This window comes from Sorex araneus, chromosome 3, assembly GCF_027595985.1.
Source record: "Sorex araneus isolate mSorAra2 chromosome 3, mSorAra2.pri, whole genome shotgun sequence".
Classification (NCBI taxonomy): Eukaryota; Metazoa; Chordata; class Mammalia; order Eulipotyphla; family Soricidae; genus Sorex; species Sorex araneus.
In genome coordinates this window covers 205,751,561-205,774,506 of record NC_073304.1, presented here as the reverse complement: position 1 = coordinate 205,774,506, position 22,946 = coordinate 205,751,561, and the positions used below count along the sequence as shown (strand labels likewise).

Here is a 22,946-nt window from a genome sequence, read left to right as displayed (position 1 = left end):
AGGATGCTTGCATTGCACAGGACTGACCCAGGTTCAATCCCCAGCATCCCATATGGTCCCCTGAGCACCATCATGAGTGATTCCTGAATGCAGAGCCAGGAGTAAGCCCTGAGCATAGCTGGGTGTAGCCCAAAAACATAAAACAAACAAAATTCTCTACTGGCTTCCTACCAAGAACTAGATCATCAGAGGTCTAATGAGATGCTCCCTCAGAGGGAAAGGGAATAGCTGATGATCAGAATGCAATCAGATTTTTCCTGGGGAGATAAACAAAGTAAATCATGCACCATTTATTTTCAGCATCAGCTCAGTTTGGCAAAACAGCTACAGTTAAAAGTGAATTGCTTGGAGACAATAGGGTCAGGGACCTTGGGCACATCAGTGGTGCAGAGATATGTATATGTATATACCTAAATCACAAAGTCAAACTGTTAAGCATAAAAGCCAAATGACAACAACAAAACTTAAAATGTGGCTGTCAAGGAGGCAGGCTGGGGGTGGGAGGGAACCTGGGGACTCTGGTTGTGGGACACTGGTGGTGAGATTATTCTAGAATTTTAGGCATACAATTCAACTATAAGTAACTATGCAAATCATGGTGCCTTAATATTAAAAATATTTTAAAGTAAAAAAAATTGGAGGAAAAATAAAAATCCTGAACTACTATTTCTTAGTCTCTGCCTAGAATGGAAAATTCTGGTCTCATTACATCTTGTGCTTTCCTGCATTTGCCCTCTGGAAACATCTACCACCATCCATCCATCCACCTTTAATACTTCCAGCTAATGGGGAAAACTGCAAGTACTGAGTGTCTCGGCTTAAATGGCCAGAATTCAAGCTTCCAGGTATGACTGATTTGATGGAAAAAGTAGATACAAATTCCTTTAATAAAAGAATTTCATCACAATAAGCCACTTAGATGTTGTTATTTCCTCTAAATCATTACCAAAGACTCTATAAATAACAAAATGACATCAGACACAGGCCAATTATCCCAGCCAGACTTCCATTTTATTAGAAAACTTCCTTTGTTTTTTAAAATTCCTTTCCTGCACTCTGTATACTCAATCAGACCTTGATAGGGCCTTTTGTACTGGTGCTGAATCTGAAACAAAGGGCCATAGAAGATAATCTGTACTGAGAACCTCTTAGAGAAACTGGAGAAAAAGTACAAGGGTTAAGAGGCAGCCAACCCCAATCTGAGCATCACTGGCTGTTGCCCCAGGACCCAAGGAGCACTGCATCCTCCAGCCCTGGCTGAGAGGGAAGGTCTCAGGATCCCTAAGAGACCCCCCCAAAAAGAAGAACAAAGAAAACTCCTTACCAATTTCATCAAGGAGCTCCTGAGATGGTGGTGGTAGATCGTCAACGTGATGCTGGGAGATGGCTTCTACTAGCTCTTAAAGAAGAAAAAAGGAGAAATGACTTTAAAGCTCTCTGGACCTCAAATTTCTAGGCTTTCATATGTATATGAGACAGGATTTCTCAGTGGTTAAACAAACCAAGACAGGAAGAAAGCTCCTTACAGTAGAGACTTATATGTGAACGGCTTAACTCCCCTAGTCTACCCGAAGCCTCTCCTACTGCATCCTTTACCCCAAAACTGCTTATCGGTGCCCTTCCCACTGAAGAATACTTGGGATGGGTCAAGTACAAATTCTTACTATAAGGCTGATGGTCCATGTGGATCTGGGTAACTGAAGTGATATAGAAGCTATGGACCAATAAAACTGAATGAAAATACTTAAGCTAGAACCCTTTCTCTAGTCTATCAGGCCAAGGGCCAGAAAGTAGGATCACACTTGGGCCTTCTCTAACAGCTCAATGATAACAACCAAAACCCTTTAGCCTAGTTTACAAAATCCTTATCCCCCAAAGGGGAATTCTAAGAGCTGCATCAAAGACACAAGACATTAAAATTAATGTGGAGAGAGAAAGAAGAAAAGTGCCTGACACAGAGGAGGCGTGGAGGTGGGGGAAGGGAAACTGGGGATATCGGTGGTGGGAAATGTACACTGGTGAAGGCCTGGTGTTGGAATATTATATGACTAAAACCCAATCATGAACATCTCTGTAATCGTGTATCTCACTGTGAGCCAATACAATTTTTAAAAATAATTAAATTAATGTAGCCAAGACATGCCTCAAGAGCTGTTAACACTTTCATAACTTGTGATGAAAACTGTCCTTGAAAATTCTATCTGAAGGAAAACACAGGTGCAGGTAAAGATTTCTGCACAAGGTCAGAGAGAGAGCTCAGAATCAGGGATGTGTGCCTTGCATGCAGCAAGAACTTCAGTTCGATTCCCAGCACCATCAGATCCCTTTACTGCTGGGTCCAAGCAGTGAACCATCTGGCCCTGGCTAAGTATCACTGGAAGTGGCCCTTGGGTCTCCCAGCTAATAATGAAGGAAAAAAAATTGTACAAAGAGCAAAAATTGGGACTGGAGTAATAGTATAGCAGATAGGGCTTTTGCCTTGCATGCAGCTGACCTGGATTCAATCCCCAGCATCTCATATGGCCGCCAGAAGTAATTCCTGACTGCAGAGCCAAGACTAACCCCTGAGCATCACTGGGTGTGAAACCCCCCAATAAAAAGCAAAAAGAAAAAAAAGAGCAAAAGTTAGGAAATGATATAAATCTCTAATACAAAGGCATGGTTAAAAAAATATGTAGAATGAAGTATGATATAATCATGATTCATAGTTATAATTTTTAAATAACAAAGAAACCCTCAAAGGGGCCAGAACTATAGTACAGTGGGTAAGGCATTTGCCTTGCATGCTGCCGATCAGGGTTTGATCCCTGGCCTCCCATATGGTTCCTGAAGTCAATCCTAAGTGTAGGGCCAGAAGTAAACCCTGAACACCACTGGGTGTGGCCCCAAAACAAAAATAAAAACAAAAAACAGAAATCTTCACTGATGTGACATCAATGAAAAATGTTGAGTGCAGGGCTGAAGAAACAGTACTGTGGATAAGGTGCTTGCCTTGCATGTGGCCAACCCAGGTTTGATCCCCAGAAATCCATCTGGCTCCCAAGAATAACCTCTGAGCACTGCTGAATGTGACAATAAAAATAAAAATAAAAATGCTAAATGTGTACATATGCATACATATAAATATACACTTCTAGAAATATGAAAAATGATATGAAGACATGCACTCAAAAGTCTATGAGGCTAGGGGCCACCAGAGAGGTAATATTGTGGGTAGGTTCTTCCCTTGAACACTGCATAGCCGGATTCAATCTCCGGCACCCAGGAGTAAGCCCTGGGCATCACTGGGTATGATTCAAAAACAAAAACAAAATAATAGTATATGAGGCTAAAAATTGTTGTAGGGTTAAATGGTGATTTTCCTTTTCCTTCCTCATTTTGGGCCATAGGTGGTGGTGCTTACGGGCAACTTCTGGCTCAGTGCCCAGAGCCAGTCCTGATTGCACTGAGGGGACCATGCAGCGCCAGGGATCAAATCCAGGGTTCCTGCAGGCAAATCCACAAATCCATGTGTTTCAGCCCTTTGATTTATCTCTCTGGCTTTGGTTTTCTTTCTAAAGCTCTATTTTTCTCCAAGGTTTCTAAAATAGATGTTTGGCTTTTAGAACTGAAGTGGAAAAGAAGCATGTTCGCTTGAATCAAATGTAGCATCAGAGATGAGACTAAGGCTTAAAAAGGCTACTAAGGGGCTGGAGCAATAGCACAATGGGTAGGGCATTTGCCTCACACAGGGCCAACCTGGGTTCAATTTCAGTGTCCCATATGGTCCCCTGAGCACCGCCAGGAGTAATTCCTGAGTGCATGAGCCAGGACTAATTCTTGTGGATCACCAGGTGTGATTCAAACAAAACAAAACAAAAAGGCTACTAAGATAAAATAAAGTACAGTGGGCAGCCACTTGCTGATCTAGATTTCATACCTGGAACCCCTTATGGTTCCCCTGAGCACCCCCAGGTGTACTCCACCACCACCACCACTAAAAAAGAAATTAACACAGGTACCTTTCGGCAGGCTTCTTCTCTGGATAGTATGAGATGTCTCAGGTGCTTTGACAATGCTGGGAGAACCAACCCCACTAAATGCAAACAATTTTTTCTATAATTGAGAAATAAAGATGGTTAAGTGAAATATGCCTAAGCTAAAAAGGTCTGTGTAGCTCTATCATGTCCAAGATTCAACTTGCTTATCACTGATGTGAAGAATTCACCGGTACTTCTTTTGGGAAGTCTTCTCACCTCCCTCTATCTCAGTTAACAGTACTTACGGTATTACCCACTTTTTCTCACTTGAGAGAAGTTCTTGGGAGCTGAAGAGTAAAGTGCGTAAGGCATGCTGACCCAGGCTCAATTCCCCAGGGCTAGGCATGATATCTGATCATAGGACCAGGAGACCCAAAACACACACACACACACACACACACACACACACACACACACACACACACACACACACACACCCTCTCTCCCTTTGAGGTAGGTACTGTCTTTAGCATTCTCATACAGATGCCTAGAAAAGGGGCTGGCATGATAACTGGCCCAATTAACAGTTCATTGAATAAGAGCATTTTTTTTGTTATTTTCATTCTTCAGTTCTTCAGAGTGAATTTGTCTGGGAATCAAATACCCAAAGAAAGGAAAATAGTCAATTTTTCCTTGAGAACCAAAATGGGTGATCTGTTTCCATAAAATAGTTTTATATGGTTTCCATCAGGATTTTAATGAGAGCTATACTGAGGAAGGAATTATGGTTTTCTTGGAGATTATATGAAGTAGAAAATTGAGAGGAGGAGGAGGAGCGGAAAGGGAATAGAGAAGGGAGGAAGAAAGGAAACAATATATAAAATTACATATTTGACGGTTAGAGAGATAATACAGCAGGTAGGGCACTTACCTTGTATGTGGCTGACTTGGGTCTGATTCCTAGCATCTCATATGGTCCCTGAGCACCACCAGGAATAATTCCTGAGTGCAGAGTCAGTAGTAACCCCTGAACATCGCTGAGTATGGCCCCAAAACCAATATACAGATAAACATGTGTGTGTGTGTGTGTGTGTGTGTGTCTTGTGGCGGAGAGATTGTACAGTGGATAGGATGTTTGCCTTACACGACGAACCAGCATCCCATATGGTCCCTCAAGCCCATCAGGAATAATTCCATCAGGAATAATTCCTGAGTGCAGAGACCGCTGAGTATCACCAGATGTAGCCCAAAAAATAACAAATAAAATTAAAATATGTGTTTTTGCTACACACTATTTAGTTCAGAGTTAAAGAAAGTAAAACTCAATCAAAATTCTCAGGAAAGTAACAAGGAGTAAGTAAAAGGAGCCCCAATAAGCAGAATCAAATCAGAGAGAAAGAACAATGCAGACAGAAAGAGCATCCTAAGCTATGGCATAGGTAGCTTCTTTTTTTAACCTTTTTTTTTTTTTGGTTTTTTTGCTTTTTGGGTCACACCTGGAGATGCTCGGGGTTATTTCTGGCTCTACACTCAGGAATTACTCCTGGCAGTGCTTGGGGAACCATATGGGGTGCCGGGGATTGAACCTGGGTCAGCTCTGTGCAAGGCAAATGCTCTCCTTGCTGGATTATCGCTCCAGCCCCCAGAAGCTGCTGAGTGCTGCTGAATGCACCAGGTCCAACACTCATCTACAATCTAGACTCCAATCCAGAGGGAGCCCCCGGAAAGCTTGGTGAGGAGTCAGTTCATTTCTTGCCTTCTTTCCCCAAGATATATTTGGGGGAAAAAAAAAAACTCTGGATCTCTCTGTCAGCTGTACCCAGGGCGGGATCACTTACCAGATCAGCCACTCTTGAAGGGGGCGCTTTAGAGGAACTAAGAAGAGAATCTAAGCTCTTGGCTTTCTCTCGGACAGTAGCAGATTTATCAGATGAGGCTTGAATAGATTCTTGACTGTTCAAAACTGAAGTAGGCCCTGTTTTTACTGGAAATGTGATATTTTCAAGGCAGTCTTTATACTGACTGGTGGTTGAAGAAATTGATTCTGTTGTAAAAAAGAGGACAGTAAGAGTCTGTACCCCTGTTATTTAGAAACAAAACCCCCAAACTCTACTCTTGTACCAGGGATCCTCTAAATTATTAGTGAGTCATCACAGCTCTATAAGGTCTGAGGGCCTCCAAACATGGCCAGTAACTCTAGGCATGTGTCTTGAACCACAATTATTAGACAGGAAGGACACTCAAGGAGAGGAGAGTTGGTACTGCCTGTACGGAGCTACAGAACACAAAACCAAACTTAGGCACAAGGTATGGTTCTAAGTTTCACAATCCAGAAATCTAAGATTTTATGCTCTAAATCTAAGAGTACACAGTAGACCCCACACCTACCTGTCTCTATCACTAAAATGAAAAAACTTCAGGGCAGCTTACCCATACCAGTGCCCCTCCCTGGACACCCATAAGATTCTCCCCTTCAGCTCTGGGAGGGCAGAAGCCCTCTGCACCACCTTCAACACTGATCTTCCCCCTGCCTGGCTTCCTTGAACTGTCAGTTCCTCTCCCAGTGGCGGTTACCTGGGCTGACTGGAGTGCTGACACTAGTTGGTGCATGGTTTATTTTGGGTGTTTTGCATGAGGTTTCCTTGAAAGAACCATCCTGTTCACAGTTGATGCTAGACAGGTCTTGAATGTCAGTCAATGTTCTAAAGATTTAAAGTTATATAGTAATTGGAAGATTTTTAGAAAAATCAAACAAGGGATTGGCAGATAGCTCAGGGATCAGGGCACATGCCTTGCATACACAAAGACTGGAGTTTGTTCCATGGCACTGCTTGAGACCCCGTGTACCACTGGGTGTAGCTCTGAAGGGCCCCCAAGCACCATCAGGGAAACCCTTGTGGTCCCCAAAACTGCTGAGTCTGAGCAGCACTGAATTATCAGGCTGGAGCCTTGAACCACCCAGCCAGTTGGTTGAGGATCACCAGGAGTATCCCCCAGACCTCCTGAGTACTGCTTGGCAGGCCTCATGTTGAAGAAAAATATTTGTTTAAATGAAAGGAAACAAAACTGTATATGCCTGAGAGCAATTATTTTCCTTCTTTTCCCGTAGGGGTCACGCTTGTCAGTGCTCAGGCCCAGGTCACTCTCAGGTGCTTGGAGGCCTTGATGAGGCCTCACACACTTCTGCAGGTGCGCTATCCCTTGAGCAATCTCCCTGGCCCCTTGAGAGTGATTTTTTATTTTCAGTGCCATATCTGGTGGTGCTCAGAGGTGTTGCTCCTGGCTGTGCACTCAGGGATCACTCTTGGCAGTGCTCGGAGGGCCATATGGGATTCCAGGGATCAAACGCAAGTCGGCTGCATGCAAGGCAAGTCTTTACCCATTGTACTATCATTTCAGTTCCCAAAAGTTATTTTTCAAATGTGCTGGAGAACTGAGAGATGGTTCAAATGTGAAGCACTAAGTTGGCCACCACACGGTCCCCCCAGCACTGGGGGAGGTGGCCCTGGTGGCCAGCAAGCACTGAGTACCACCACACCCAAGCAATAAAGCCATCAAGCACCCACTGCAGGACCAGCATCACCAAGCTGTCCCCAGGTTTCCCAAGCACTGCTGGAAGTAGCATCTATATACAAACGAGGAATTAAGTATCTTCCTAAGGATATAGCTCAGTGGTAGAGGACATGTCCTGCATGTGTGAGGTCTTGGATTTGATTCTCAGCACCACACACACAGGAAAAAAGCTCTTGAAAAACAATCCTTTTTGGTATTATGCCAGAATTGAAAATCTCTTCTCAAAAACGCCCGCCATAGAGGCAGGCAGGGGGTGGGGGGGAACCTGGGGACATTGGTGCTGGGAAATGTATACTGGTGGAGGGATGAGTGTTTGAATACTGTGTGACTGAAATCCAATCATAGACCCCTTTGTAAGGGTCTCACAGTGGTCCAGTAAAAATTTTTGAAAAATCTCTTCAGGGGCTGGAGTGATAGCATAGCGCGTAGGGCGTTTGCCTTGCACGCAGCCAAATTTCTAGCATCCCATATGGTCCTCTGAGCACCGCCAGGGGTAATTCCTGAGTGCAGAGCCAGATGTGACCCAAAAAGCAAAATAAATAAAGAAATAAAATTTTAAAAAACCAACTCTTTACCCCAAAGAGAAAAAAATATTTCCTCCCAATTTAAAGTGCATATCTCTGCTCCCTCCCTCCCCCATCACTCTCTCTCTTTCTTCCTCTTCCTCTCTCCCTGCCCCCCTTTCTTCAGCAAAAGAGATCAAACCAGGGGCTTCACACATGCAGGGTAGTGCTCGCCCACTGAGCTATATCCCCAAATCTCTTAAAAGAGATATTAACTTTAGGGCTGGGAAGGGTTCAAAGAGTGGGAATGCATACTATGCATTCAGGAATGCTGGATTTGATCCCCCGTACCACGTGGTCCCCTGAGTACCACTAGGAGTTACCCCAAGCATTGAGACATGAGTGCCCCTGGGAACCGGGGGGGGGGAAAAAAAAGGAGTGGGACATTAACTTTATGCATATCTCAGTCACTCCACCAAAAATAAACTTTCCAAACTTAGTCCTACACTGAGTTCCTCCCCTGCCAGGGAGTTTTTCTTCTCTTCTACTTACTTTCCAATAAGCTTTCCTATTTCCTAAAAATAAAAAAATAAAAACATATAAACTTTCCATAGATGAAAAGATATTTATGTTGAAAAGAGATTTAATCTATCTCAAGTATAAATTTATACTATTATCATCACTATTTCCTTCATGTAAGATGTTGTTAATTATAGTTCACACCATCAACTTAATAACAGTGTTTTGGTGAAAGAAAAAACAGGCTCACATTAAATGTTCATAAATATGGGAAGAATGTGAACTTTTATAAACAAGGAAATATTATCCCCCTAAAACCAAGAGTATTCAACATACATCTGTGGATTTTGGGCCACAGATGCTCGGGGGCTGGCTCCAGCTCATGCTCAAGGGTCACTCCTGGCGGCGCCAGAGACAGAATGCTGGGCTCCCCCCAGCACTGCTCTGAGCTATCTCCGTAACCCAACACTCAATGTCTCCGAGTAACCCTTCAGTGGTCATACATGTCTTTCTCTTTTGGTTCCTTCGGTGATTCCTTTAATGTATCCTCTTGTTCACCTTCAGTACTGTAAAAGATCAAGTCAGAAAATTATTACTCTGCTGACAGCAAAGGATATTATCTTGATTCAAAGGACCAGTTTATGTAACATGAGGCGGCAACAAGAGCCCAGAACTCAGAAGTGGAAAAGTGCATTCTGGGTTCTGTCCCAGGCTCTACTACTGTCTAGCCACATGCCCTCAGGCACGTCTGGGCCTTGCTCTGGACCTCCGTTTCAACACCAGAGAGTACATAAATTCTTTGTTTTTATCACATTCTGCCATGCCCAGGTGCTATCCCTGACTCTGTGCTTGGGGAACAAGCACGTGGGGCGCTAGGGATCACACCCAGGTTGACTGTGACTGCATGCAAAGGAAGTGCCTGACCACTGTACTATCTCTCCCACCTCAAGACAGTGCATAAATTCAAAGGGTTGACCCATCTCAAATTAGATGGAAGAATAATGTGGTATTTCTTTTTTTTTTTTAACTAATTGACATTTTTTTATTGAGTCATAACAGTTTCCAATACTACTGGAGTCCTTGCTTTTACAGTTACAGCTGCGGAGTCATGACACCCAATCTCCACCAATGGTTCACGATCCTGCCACCATTACCCCTGGTTTCTTCCCAAACTCTACCCAACCCTCTTAGCCTCCTCAGTTCCCAGTTTTATTGATCATGTCTCAGGGTTTATTTCCAATTACCCAATTGTCTAATCCCTTCCCCCACCCTCTTTCTTTCTCTCTTGTAGTTTTTAGGTTACACTCACCAATACTCAGTGGTTACTCCTAGCTGTGCACACAAGAATTACTCCTGGCAGTGTTGGGGACCATATGGGATGCTGGGGATTGAGCCCCAGTTGATCACGTATGAGATAAGCGCTATGCCCACTGTACTATCTCTGACCCTAATACTGCTGTTTCTTCATACTCCTTATATTAGTGAGTTCATCTGGTATTTATTATTTACTTCCTGGCTCACTTCAATTAGTAAGACACCCTCCAACTGCATCCAAGTTTTGCAAACTGAAAAATTTCAACTTTTCTTATAGTGAGTATTGTGTATATGCATCACAACTTCGGGCTGTTGTGTTTTGTTTTGGTTTTTGGTTTGGGGTCACACCCAGCTGTGTTCAGGGCTTATTCCTGACTCTGGTTCTAGGGATCACTCCTGGCTGCACTTGTGGACCCATATGCACCATGCAAGGCAAGAACCTTAATCCCTATACTATTCCTCTGGTCCCACATCACAATTTCTCTACTCACTGGTCTGTTGTTAGGCACTTGGGGTATTTTCAGATCCTGGCTACTGTAAATAATAGTGGAGTATGTTACTGAGGAACTCAATGGAGTACATGAACTTTGCTGAGGATGAAGGCTGGAGCAACAGACCTAGTTATGGGGGTCCAAGCAACTAAGAGACAGCTGCCTGATATGCAGTATCAAAAAAGGCCAAGGGAAGCTCAATCCCCAAAGGGCCTGAGGGCTGGAGCGATAGCACAGCGGGTAGGGTACTTGCCTTGCATGCCGCTGATCCAGGTTCAATCCCCTATGGTCACCTGAGCACTGTCAGGAGTGATTCCTGAGTGCATGAGCGAGGAGCAACCCGTGTGCATTGCCGGGTGTGACCCAAAAAGAAACACACACACACACACACACACACACACACACACACACACCACTAAAAGGGCCTGAGAAGTTGGTCAATGGACTGAGTTTATACTCTGCACACGCAAGAAGCCCAAGCACTTCATGATAACCCCATGAACCACCAGATTTGGCCCAAAAAGCAAACCAAAAACGAATATGATATGGAATACAAACTTGGCCATTTCCTTTTTTTCTTTTTCCCTTTTTGGGTCATACCTGATGATGCACAGGGGTTACTCCTGGCTCTGCACTCAGTAATTACTCCTGTCGGTGCTCAGAGGACCATATGGGATGTTGGGAATCAAACCTGGGTCGACCGCGTGCAAGGCAAATGCCCTACCCGCTGTACTATCACTCCAGCCCCAAACTTTGCCATTTAAAATTTGCAATTTTTAGAATTCTATTTCAGTATTTATTTATTAGAAGCTGGTCCCAGGCTAAATCTCTCCGTATGTTTTCACATTTCAAACCTTTGTAACAATCCTGCGATAACAAAAGTATAAAGGGAAGATTATAGATTTGGGTTAAAGAACAGTATAGTGGGTAAGGGGCTTGCTTGGCCTGCAGCTGACCCCAGTTCAATCCCAAGAATTTCATATGCTCCTCCAACCTGCCAGGAATAATCCCTGAGCACTGCTGGGCATGGCCCACCAAAAAAAGAAATAACATGAATTTGTTAGATGAGTTAATGGTTTACTAACTTGGTCCACTAAAATGTTTATTTTTCCTTCTAAACACATAATAGGGCAACCCTTTTTGAGTCTCCCAATTTATGGAAATTTCCATGATTTATTTTAACCAATGAGATGCTAGACAAAGTGATGTGTATGACTTCGGGGCCAGAAACTTTAAAAGCCAGGGCACAATTCACCATGTCCCCTTTTCTTCTCCCTCAGCAATCAAAGACACACAAAAATAGATGTCTCACACCAGCCTAGATCTCCTTCAGCCATGATCAACCCAAGAGGCATATGAAGTATAAACAAACAAAAAATACTTCTTGTCCTAAATCACTAAAACTTGGGGTTGGTTTGTTGGGTCGCAAAACCTACCCTATCTTGACTGATACAGTATCTCATTAGCCCTGTGTTCTCATAAAAAAGACTTAAAACTGTCTGAACTTTGCTTTCCTTATTGGCAAATTGGAGATATCAATCTGTGCGTCTCAGAAGCTAAATTTAGCTTCCAAGATCAGAAGAGATTGGGCACATTCAGGGTGGTATGGCTACAGACCAGAAATTAAATTTGGGAAAATAGAGCCTGACATATGGTAGCTGCTAAGGAAAACACTGACTATAATTATTATAGATAAGGAAAATGAGGCCCAGAGAGGGGTAAAGTAAATTGACTGTTATTGTGCCAGGTACTTCACATCTATAATTACTATTCCTGAAGGGGTGCGGGGGGCAGTCTGCCCAAGCAGTATTTAGGATGTGCTGGGGCCAGTAATTCTAGGTTAACTGGGCCTGATGGTTAAATGCTTGAGCCGGGTGTAGCCCAAATACCCGCTCCCCCCCCCAAAAGATGATAGTAATATCAGTCACTGTCATCCCGTTGCTCATCGATTTGCTTGAGCGGGCACCAGCAATGTCTCCATTGTGAGACTTGTTGTTACTATTTTTGGCATATCGAATATGCCACGGGTAGCTTGCCAGGCTCTGTCGTGTGGGCGGAGATACTCACGGTAGCTTGCCAGGCTTTCTAAGAGGGGTGGAGGAATCGAACCCAGGTCGGCCGCATGCAAGACAAACACCCTACCCGCTGTGCTATCACTCCAGCCCAAAGATGATGGCAATAGTAATAGTAATAATACATACCTCCGTATTTGGAATTGAGACTTGATCCAAATCTCAGTATTCTTTTCAACACTTTTTCTCACGGGGAACCTTTTTTCACCTGAAAAAATAAAGCAAATGTTTTTGAACTAAGTTTTTGCCAAACCAGATTATTATTTTCATTCCCTATAATTCCCGATGGTCTGGTTGAGAATAAATATTAATCTGGATAAACACAGTGTCTCCCTAATTGGGTTTGGATGGAGTAGACGAAGTACTGTAAAGAGGTTTTTGCTCTGAAAGTTTATTTTCCTTCCTCAGAGGGGAGTACTATATTCTGCCACTCATAGTACAATTAGACCATTTACTGGTCTTTCAATTATAGCTGCAGTTATTTCTGCACACAAATGTTGTTTTGTTTTGTATTTTTTTTTTTCAGGAAGGCAAACTGACCTCATTCCTGTCAATAGACACCAGGGGGCGTTGAAACCAAGGACTGTTTGTTCCCAGAAGATTTCAGATAGAAAAGACCATTAGCTGGATATTGCCCAACTGCTGTCTCTTGGCCAACACACACCAAAGAGTGGGGGTGGGTGTTAAGAACTAAGGACCTAATTCAACTGTTTTCCATTCGCTTTGGCATCAATGCTATTCTGTCCCAATTCCAGTAAGAAAAGATACCCTAGGGAAGACAAGGCTGACATCTATTTTCCTTCCCTCTAATCTATTGCTCTGATTTACAGATACGCAGACAGGCGGAGCAGTCTGCCTGGCTGGCAAAAAAGTCATGACCCCTTCTTTATGCCTGGTGGGCAATGGGGAAGACCTCCAGAGCAGTTTCATCAACCTCACCAGTGGAGCAAGTACTGGGTTTCTTCCTGTGATCCCCTCCAAATGCTGACACAGCATGAGCACCTAGGAAGCATTAAGAAATTCCTAATACATACAACTCTGAGATAGAAGAGACATTAGAAATGTGCAAGTCTGCTCCTCTCATTGATCTACTGAGTGAGGCTGAAGCCAGCAGTGCTTAGGACTTAACTCCATAAGGCGTGCAGGGGACAGAACCAGGCAAGCACTTTACCTGCTGTACTATCTTCCCGGCTCCCTCTTCTTTATGTAAGAAAAAGGGGCCCCTGGGTGAAATGACTTACCCAAAGTCATACAGAAAAGCCAGTGGGTTTTAACTGCACTTAGAACACAGCACATGTCCCTCTGCATCCACAGTGGAAGGAATCTATCTCAGAGCCTATGTGGCAAAGTGGTGCAGAAAGGCTGGGGAAAAACTTGCAATCAATACTCTCTCATATGCATCAGAGGTCTGTACTTAAATTAGGCCTGATTTTCTGACCTGCCTGCCTATAACCTCTCCATTCCACTCAACCATCTTCCAGACCCAAATGAAATAGCCATATAAAGGCCAGGCTCACACAGAAAGTGAATGCAGGAAGTAACTATGCAGAAAGAGGTAGGTGGTCCAAGATCCAGATCTGGAGATTCTTTTAACTTCCCGGAGAATTTAACTATTTACCTAAAAGATTACAAAGGAAAACTGGGGCTGGGGCCAGAGAAATTGTGCAGTGGCTAGGATACTTGCCTTACACGTGGCTGACCCAGGTTTCATCTACATTCCCCCCAAATGGTACTCCAAACACTGTCAGGAGTTATCCCTGTGCACAGAGCCAGGAGTAAGTCCTGAACAGTTTGTGTCCAGCTGTGTCCCCAAAATTAAAAAAATTTAAATTTAAATTGTGGGGTGGTGGGGTATGGTGCTGCCAGCAGGTTATCCTAGTACCTGTGGGGCGAGTGCATCAACAGCCTGATGGTGTCTTCAGGCTTCCAGATACTCCAAATTGTTGCTGTGCCTTTAGCCAGACCCCAACAACTTGGGGCCAAGTATACCAAGAAGTTAAACAGCCAAAAGTTAGGTATGTGGGAGACACACCCACAAACCCCTCCGGCTCAGCTATATAAGCTCATTTATTGGCCTTATTTCAGAGACCCATAAATCTCGAAAGAGATCAAAAGACACAGTTAGGGCCTGTAGCAGAGGTAGGTGGGAACCCATGACTGAGCTCTCCAAGCCCGTTCAAGTCAGGACTGGGCCTCCTCTCCCCAGGTCCCCAGTTTTCCAGTAGCTTGGCCATCACACCCATAACTGCCCCCGGTGCCATGTAATCTCATCAATGGCCAAGACCCAGAGACCATAAACTAAAGTTCCTGTAAAAGAGCACCACAGAATGTCCTGACCCTGCACCAGGCCATCCTCACCAGGGAACCTCGGAGGTGGGGTGGGTTGAATTTTCTCCCTGCCCCAAGCAGAACCCCAGCAGCCTAAAACCTCCAGAACCCAACCACTGCCATGCCCAAGGCCACTCTCCACACACTCGGACGAGCCTCACCCAAGAGGGGATGAGCCTCACCCAAGATGGGATGAATTTCACCCAAGAGCGGACCGGCAGGAAAACCCAGGTATGCAGGAACCCATGACTGAGATCTCCAAGCCCGCTTGGATTGGGACTGGGCCTCCTCTCCCTAAGTCCCCAGTTTTCCAGAAGCTTGGCAGTCACACCCATAAACTGCCCCTGGTGCCATATAATGTCATCAATGGCCAAGACCCAAGGACTATAAACTAAAGCTCATGGAAGAGAATGAAATGACACAGAATTTCCTGGACATTATATTCATAACATTATATCCATAACAAGCAATCACTGTATCACTGTCATCCTGTTGCTCATCGATTTGTTCAAGCGGGCACCAGTAACGTCTTCATTGTGAGATTCGTTACTGTTTTTGGCATATCAAATACGGCACTGGTAGCTTGCCAGGCTCTGCTGTGGGGGTGAGATACTCTCGGTAGCTTGCCTGGCTCTCCGAGAGGGGCAGAGGAATTGAACTTGGTTGGCCATGTGCAAGGCAAATGCCCTACCCACTGTGCTATTGCTCCAGCCCATAATAAGCAATACAAAACAAATCATCTAGTATTGTCTTTTTTGGCAGGTTTGAGTGGTGATGAGACTGGTGTCGAAATATCGAATGTAACCAAAGTACAGAGTGGGTATGGGGGAAACTGCCACACAGGCAGGGGAAGTGTTGGAATATGGGTGAGGGGAGGGAATACTGGGGATTTTGGTGGTGGAAAATGTGCACTGGTGAAGGGATGGGTGTTTGATGATTGTATGAAGCTCAAACATGAGAGCTTTGTAATTGTATCTCACAGTGAATAAAAAAATAGGGGGGAGAATAATAATAAAATAATAAAATTAACATTAAGAATTAAAAAAAAAGTAATGTGGAGGGGCTGGAGCGATAGCACAGCGGGTAGGGCATTTGTCTTGCACGCGGCCGACCTGGGTTCAAATCCCAGCATCCCATATGGTCCCCTGAGAACCTCCAGGGGTGATTCCTGAGTGCATGAGCCAGGAGTGACCCCTGTGCAATTGCTGGGTGTGACCCAAAAAGCAAAAAAAAAAATAAAATAAAATAGTGGGCCAAAAGTGATAATACAGCAAGTAGAGTGTGTGCCTTGCACACAGCTGCCCCAGGTTCGATCCTCAGCATCACATATAACAATAGCACCACTGGGAGTGATCCCTAACTACAGGGCCAGAGGTTACCCCAGAGCACTGTAAGAATAATAAGAAAACAATAATAAGAAGAAAATAAAGAGCTGTCCCACACCTTAAAAAAATAAAAGGTTTTTTTTCATTTTTCTTTCATTTTTTCTTTCATTTTTATTTTGGTTTTCAGGTCATACTTGGCCGTGCTTGGAAACTATTGACAGATCAGTGCTCTGAGGGTTACTTCCAATAGTGTTCACCATATGATGCCAGGGATAAAATCTGGATCTCTGGCATGCAAAGTATGCACACTAGTCTTTGAGCTATCTCTCAAACCCCTCAGTTTACAGTGTTTTTTTTTTCTTTCTTTTGGCTTTTTTTGGGTCACACCCGGTGATGCTCACTGTAATTCCGCACTCAGGAATTACTCCTGGAGGTGTTTGGGGGACCATATGGGATGCCAGGGATTGAACCTGGGTCAACTGCATGCAAGGTAAACGCCCTACCCGCTGTACTATCTCCCAAACCCCATTGTGTGCAGTTTTAAAACTGTGTCTATCAGAGTGTTTCATATATTTTATCTTGTGCTACACTGTGGCTGCTAATTCTATATAAACTTTCCATATAAAAACACACAAATAAGAAAACAGTTGCAAAGTTATATAGAATCCAAAGCTCCCTAAGATTAGAATGTTGATTCAGTACTGTTAGTCATTATTAACTCTTTGCTAAGGGGCCAGAGAAATAGTACAGCTGATAAAGCACTTGCCTTGCATGTAGTCAACCCTAATTCAATCCCTGGCACCCTGTACAATCTCTGGAGCAATGCCAGGAGTGATCCCTGAGTGTAGAACCAGGAGTAATCCTGGAGCATCGCCAGCGTGGCCCCACCCCATAAAAAAGGGAAAAAAACACCTCTTTGCTAAGATGCTAGCCAGAAAATCCCAACAAGGAACCTGAAATCTCATGAAAGACTAGAGGGGGAAATGAAGTCATCACTATCACATACTCTAAGAATGCGAGGGGAAGTACAGTAATATGATGAGTGGATAAACTCCGAGGGGGAGGGGACTGTTTCTAACGAGGGGAAATCCCTGGAGTCTTGGCTTCTCATCTGCACTGTAAGGTCAGATGGGGTCACGCAGAACTGTTCTAGTGATAAACATCTGTGATCAATACAAAGACAGAAGCAGTGCAGGGGAGTCTGCCCCAGTGGTTTATTACCAGAAGCTTGAGTCTGGGCAGCTGCATCCTGTGTTCCTTTAAAGCTCTCTTCTATGGGACTTGAGGTCTAGAAAAGATAGAACAGAGAAAAGAGGTTCACTGGAGATACGCATGTCATCAAACGGTCAAGAACTCCTTCATGCCCTTTTTTATTTTCCCTTTTGAGACACACCCAGCAATGCTTGGAGGCTACTCCCAGGATCATGCAGTACTAGGGGAGTGAAACTGGGGATCCCAACATGCAAAACATTCACTTCAGCCCTCCTAGCTAGCTCTCTGGCCCGTCCTTCATGTTTGTAAAACATTAAAACTTTGGGATCCAGGATTTAGTGCATGTTTCAAAGATATGAAGCCCATAGTTCCACCCTGACACAAACAAAAAACTTCTTTTTTTTTTTAATTTAAATTTTATTGAATCACCATGTGGAGGGTTACATAGTTCTCAGGATTATGTCAGTTATACAGTACTCAAACACCCTTCCCTTCACCCGTGCCCATATTCCATCACCAACCACCCCATTATACCTCCCGCCCCCTCCCGCCCCCCCTCGCCCCCCCAGTCCCCGCCCTTGTAAGTGATAAGTTTCACTTCGTTTACGCTTTATCTTGGTTACAGTCCATGTTTCAACACATAACTCACTATTGTTGCTAGGGTTTCCCCCAAAAAAAGAAAAGACAGTCCCACTGTCAAGGAAGCATTTGATGGCTCTCCATTGCTGAGAATGTAGAGATATTAAGTCCCGCTGACAAACAAAAAAATTCTAATAACACAAGACTGGAAAAGCTCCTTAAGGTTCCTGCTATTATATTTTATTTAGCAGAGAGGGGCATATTAGGCCACATCCAGAAGTGCTCAGCGTTTGCTCCCAGGTGCTCTCAGGGGACCATGTGGTATCAGGGGTGGAACCCAGACCCACCCTTGAAAGCATCTGTGCAGCTCTTCATCTCTTCAGTCCCTGAATCTTTTATAGAAGACAACTGCTTTGAAGACATTAAGAACTTACTAGAGGCCAGAGAGATAGTACCAAGATAGTAAGGAACATGCCTTGCACCCAGTTGACCTGTGTTTGATCCCTGGCACTCTATATGACCCCCTGGGCATTGCCAGGAGTAATATCTGTGTGCCGAGCCAGGAGTAACCCCAGAGCACTGCCAGGCTTGGCCCAAAAAACAAACAGAAATTAACTTACAAAGGTGGAAAACCGGGGCCAGTGAAATAGTACAGAGGGTAAGGCATTTGCTTGGCATGCAGTCCATCCCATATCAGTCCCCAGCACCTCATATGGTCCCCAAGTCCTGCCAGGAGGATCCCTGAGCACAGGGTCAGGAGTAAACCCTGAGCACTGTTGGGTGTAACCTCCCCAAAAAAACCAAAACAATTATAAAAACAAAAAGGAAAACTGGGTCTAGAGAGATAATTTAACAGGCTGAAACTTATGCTTTGCATGTAGGCCTGGGTTCGACCCCTAGAACCTCATGGCTCCCTAAGCACCACTAGGATCAACTCCTGAGCACCAAGTGAGAGTATCCCCTGAGCACAAGTGGGAGTATCCTGGCCCCAAAGTAAGACAAACAAAACTGGAAAACTCGGTGCTAAGAGAGTGTCCACAAGGCTAGAGGGCTAGAGCACATTTTTGCATGCAGGAGCCCCAGTTCAATCTCTGACACTATCCTGAGTGAGCCCCAAGGCCCACACCAGGGGTGGTCACTAAGCGCTGTCAGGTGTGGCAAAACAACCAACAACCAAGAAAAGCTCTGAGTTTTCAGGGGCACAGACAAAGGAAAACAATACTTTACTTGTGCAGTACCAGGGGTAGAACCTGGGGCCTCAGACACGGACAGCATGTGCTTTACCATTAGCCAACACTCAGCTGTGGAGGAAAAGGAGTGGGAGACGGCCCTCCGGAAGGCCTGCCTCACACCCTGGCTCTCCCAGGCAGATCAGGGCTAATTCCCTGTGTCTGCAGATCACCAGCTCTCTACATAGAAGAGAATTTCTTTTCCCCACAGAAGAAGCTAATTAGGTGCCACATAGAAAGGGTCTTTGAAAAATAGAGAGCCAGCTCAGTGGGCAAAGCATTTCTTTTGCATGTCAATCTGGGTGTGATCCCAAGAGCCCCACCAGGAGTAAGCCCTGAGCACAGCCAGGTATAATCAAAAAACCATAAAAGAAAGAAAGAAAAGTGCTATATGACCTCTCATTCTCAAAAGAAAAAATATTCTTTTCCCAGTTTTTTCCAAAAGTGTACCAGTTGCGCCGGAGCAATAGTACAATGGGTACAGGCACTTGCCTTGCATGTGGATTAACCGCGTTTGGTTGCTGGCATACCATATAGCTCCTCAGCCACCGCCAGAAGTTATCTCTGAGTGCAGAGCCAGGAGTAACCCCTGAGCATCACAGGGTGTGGTCTCACCCCCCAAAAAAGCAAACACATGCCAGCATAGGTTAATGTTCATAGAATTTTCTCAATAAAAACAACTTTACAGGATTCACGGAGAAGTCTTAAAAATATATACTTTACCCTGGCTGCGATTTTTACCTCCAGAGCCATGTTTTGTTGAGCAGTTGAAGAGTAAAAATATTCATGCTCTGGAGTTAAAAAATCCATTATTTCCTCGGACGACTCTGGCGACTGAGATGACTGCACAGATGGGTCCTATTAATAACATAGGAAATCACTTTTAAGTAGGTGTTCACCGTGAGAAAAGCGCTTTCCAGCAAGAGTCAGTGTCAGTAACAGCGTTACCCACAGTCACGCTCCCCCCTGAGAGGTCCCTCCCTGCCTACTTGAACCCCCTGACTTCCTGAGCAAACTGAGGATGGCCCAGAGCCTGTATTCAGGGAGGACAGCCCTGAGCCTCGGAGACTTATCTGCCCCATGGGTTGGGAGTCTGGTACGAGCCAGATCAACAGCCTTTCTGCTCAGAAATTCTCAGAACAGAGAAGGGCCCTAGACAACAAGTGGAGAGTACATGTAAACACCCTGATTGTCAAGGGCACAGCCCATGTGCCGGTACCATCTTCCAGATAAGCATGCTGAGCTGCTCAGAACTGGGGAGTCCTGTGGGTTTCCTACCAGGGGCGGGGTCACCTCTGGTGATATTCAGGATGATATTCCTAGCTTTAGGCTCAGGAGTCACTGCTGGCAGTGCTGGGGGACCATAAGCAGTGCTAGGAATCAAAAGAGTCAGTGGCATGCAAGGCAAGTACCTTAACTCCTATACTATTTCTCCTGTCCCAGTGATTTACAGTTTCTTTAAACTGTATATGGCCTTGTACATTATTGGACCAGGTACAATCCCTAGCATCCCATATGGTCCCCTATACACTGCCAGGAATAATTCCTGAATGCAGAGCCAGGAATAGGCCCTGAGCACTGCCAGGTGTGCCCCCAACCAAAAAACAAAATGAAATAGGGTTTTTCCAGTGAAAAAACAGGATTTAAAATACCACAATGTGGGGCTGGAGCGAGAGCATAGCGGGTAGGGTGTTTGCCTTGCATGCGACCGACCCAGGTTCAATTACCAGCATCCCATATGGTTTCCTGAGTGCAGAGCCAGGAGTGACCCCTGTGCATCGCCGGGTCTGACCCGAAAAGCAAAAAATAAATAAATAAATAAATAAATAAATAAAATAAAAATAATAATAAAATAAAATACCACAATGCAGGGGCTAGAGGTATAGTGCAGTGGGCAACGCACTTGTCTTGCAAGAGGCCAATCCAGGTTCATTCCCCAGCATCCCATAAGGTCTCCTGAGCACCGCCAGCATTCCCCAGCATCCCATCCTGAGTGCAGAGCAAGAGTAACCCCTGAGCACTGCATGGTAAGTCCAGAAATAAATAAATTAATAAATTAATAATTAAAAAAATCTCAATGAAGGGCCAGGCAGTAGGCTCAAGGGCAGAGCACATGCCTAACATGTAAAAATCCCCTGAGCTTATTCCACCTCTCCTAGGTGTGTGGCCCTTGTGTCCTGTAGGCCAAGCAATGTAGGGTGTGGCCCTATAAATAAAAAGTGAAAATATCAATGCAACTTCAATAATCAAAGAAAAAAATCAAGAATTCGAAAGTAACAGCTTTTTCCTCAGCATCTTCATCCCACCCCACCTTTCTCCTGCTTGTTTCTCTATATTCAGGCCTCAATTATCACATGGCCAGAACACTGGCTCCTGTCCTCACTTTCAATCATCCCTTTGCAAAGGTTTTGTGGTTTATTTCCCAGACCACTGCTTCTGCCACACACTTCCTCTTCCTGTGCTCTTAGCTCGATTTTACCTGCATATCAAATTGAAACTTCTTTCTCTGATGGCCTGGCTTATCTTCCCCACCCTCCTGACAACCTGCTTCTCCAGCTAGGGTCAGTATGCTTAATGGGCCCTGCTTTCTGTTCTCACATGAGAAAAACAGGATGAACAGTCCCACGAGACATTTGTGTTATGGTCAAATACAATATGATCTTTGAAAGACTTCACATATTATCACAATTGCATTTTTATATTGCTGCATATCTGTCTCTATATATTTCTTGGGAAGAGGGCACACCCGGCAGTGCTCAGAGCTTACTCCTGGACCCTGTGTTCAGAGAATCACTCCTGGCAGGGCTCTGAGGACCATATGCATTCCTGGGGCTCAAACCCAAAGCATGCAAGACAAGTGCTTTATCCACTGTACTAACTCTGGCCCTAACTGCACAAGGTCGAACCAGGTTCATTCCCCAGCATCCCATATAGTTCTCTGAACATCACCAGGAGTGATGTTCAAGAGTCACTCCTGGCAGTGCTGGGGGAACCATATGCAGTGAGCGTTTGCCTTGTAGATGGCCAATCTGGATTCAATCCTTGGCATCCCATACGGTCCCCTCAAAAGTACTTTTTTTCATGTCACTGAAGATTGAACCTGGGTCAAGCCGTGTGCAAGGCAAGAGCCCTACCTATTGTACTATCGCTCTGGCCCACCCCCTTTTTCTCTTTTTGAGGGGGCTGGTCTTGGGGTCTCCCCAGTGGTATTCAGGGTACCCTATTGTGCCAGGGATCCAACTAGAGTCAGCTGCATGCAAGGTAAGTGCCTTAATCAGCTGCACCCAAGACAAGTGCCTTAATCCCTGAACTATTTCTCTGGCCCATACAGTGCTTCAATCTTTTAATATCCTTTTAATGGGAACTTTTGGTTCCTGGTTCCTGTTTGAAGTCATGTGGCATGTGGCAGAGTTGCATGTGGAAGAATGTATTTAACTTCTAAAGCAAGGCTGAACCTCAATGCAAATGTGAGAAAATTCCTGGAGCCTGCAAATCCTGCTGAGGCACAGTTGTCAGATGAGCTCCCAGTGGGTGCGAGATGGCTGTGGGTCTTTGAGGATATTCCAAGTGAAGAACTCTCATTTTAACTCCTGCTCCAGTGAGACCCAGTTACCTGCTGGACCACAAGCCTGAGTATCTACTGGTCTGTCTATCCACTTGGATGGGAAGCTTAAAAGCCGGAGTTGAACCTGACATGTCTGTGTTCTCTCAAGCTCAACTTGATTAGGCTGAGCTGATTCAACAGTACTAGGCAGGGAGGAATTATTTCTTCACTCATATCAGAGTCATGAGGGCTTTTGCTCCAACAGAAAAGAAGCACCATTGGGGGCAGAGTGATGGTA

General features: G+C 44.6%; 1 protein-coding gene across 1 annotated transcript in view; it reads right to left on the bottom strand.

Moving 5' to 3' along the window:
- The window catches only part of TEX14 (testis expressed 14, intercellular bridge forming factor), a 99,924-nt gene that overhangs the window by 24,189 nt on the left and 52,789 nt on the right, over positions 1-22,946 (bottom strand). Inside the window, exons 19-26 of the mRNA XM_055132536.1 lie at positions 19,846-19,962; positions 17,306-17,372; positions 12,561-12,639; positions 9,058-9,120; positions 6,534-6,661; positions 5,798-6,003; positions 4,002-4,095; positions 1,325-1,399 (exon numbers count right to left, since the gene is read on the bottom strand). Coding sequence (XP_054988511.1) covers positions 1,325-1,399; positions 4,002-4,095; positions 5,798-6,003; positions 6,534-6,661; positions 9,058-9,120; positions 12,561-12,639; positions 17,306-17,372; positions 19,846-19,962 — 829 coding nt within the window. The remainder of the gene's footprint in view (positions 1-1,324; positions 1,400-4,001; positions 4,096-5,797; positions 6,004-6,533; positions 6,662-9,057; positions 9,121-12,560; positions 12,640-17,305; positions 17,373-19,845; positions 19,963-22,946) is intronic.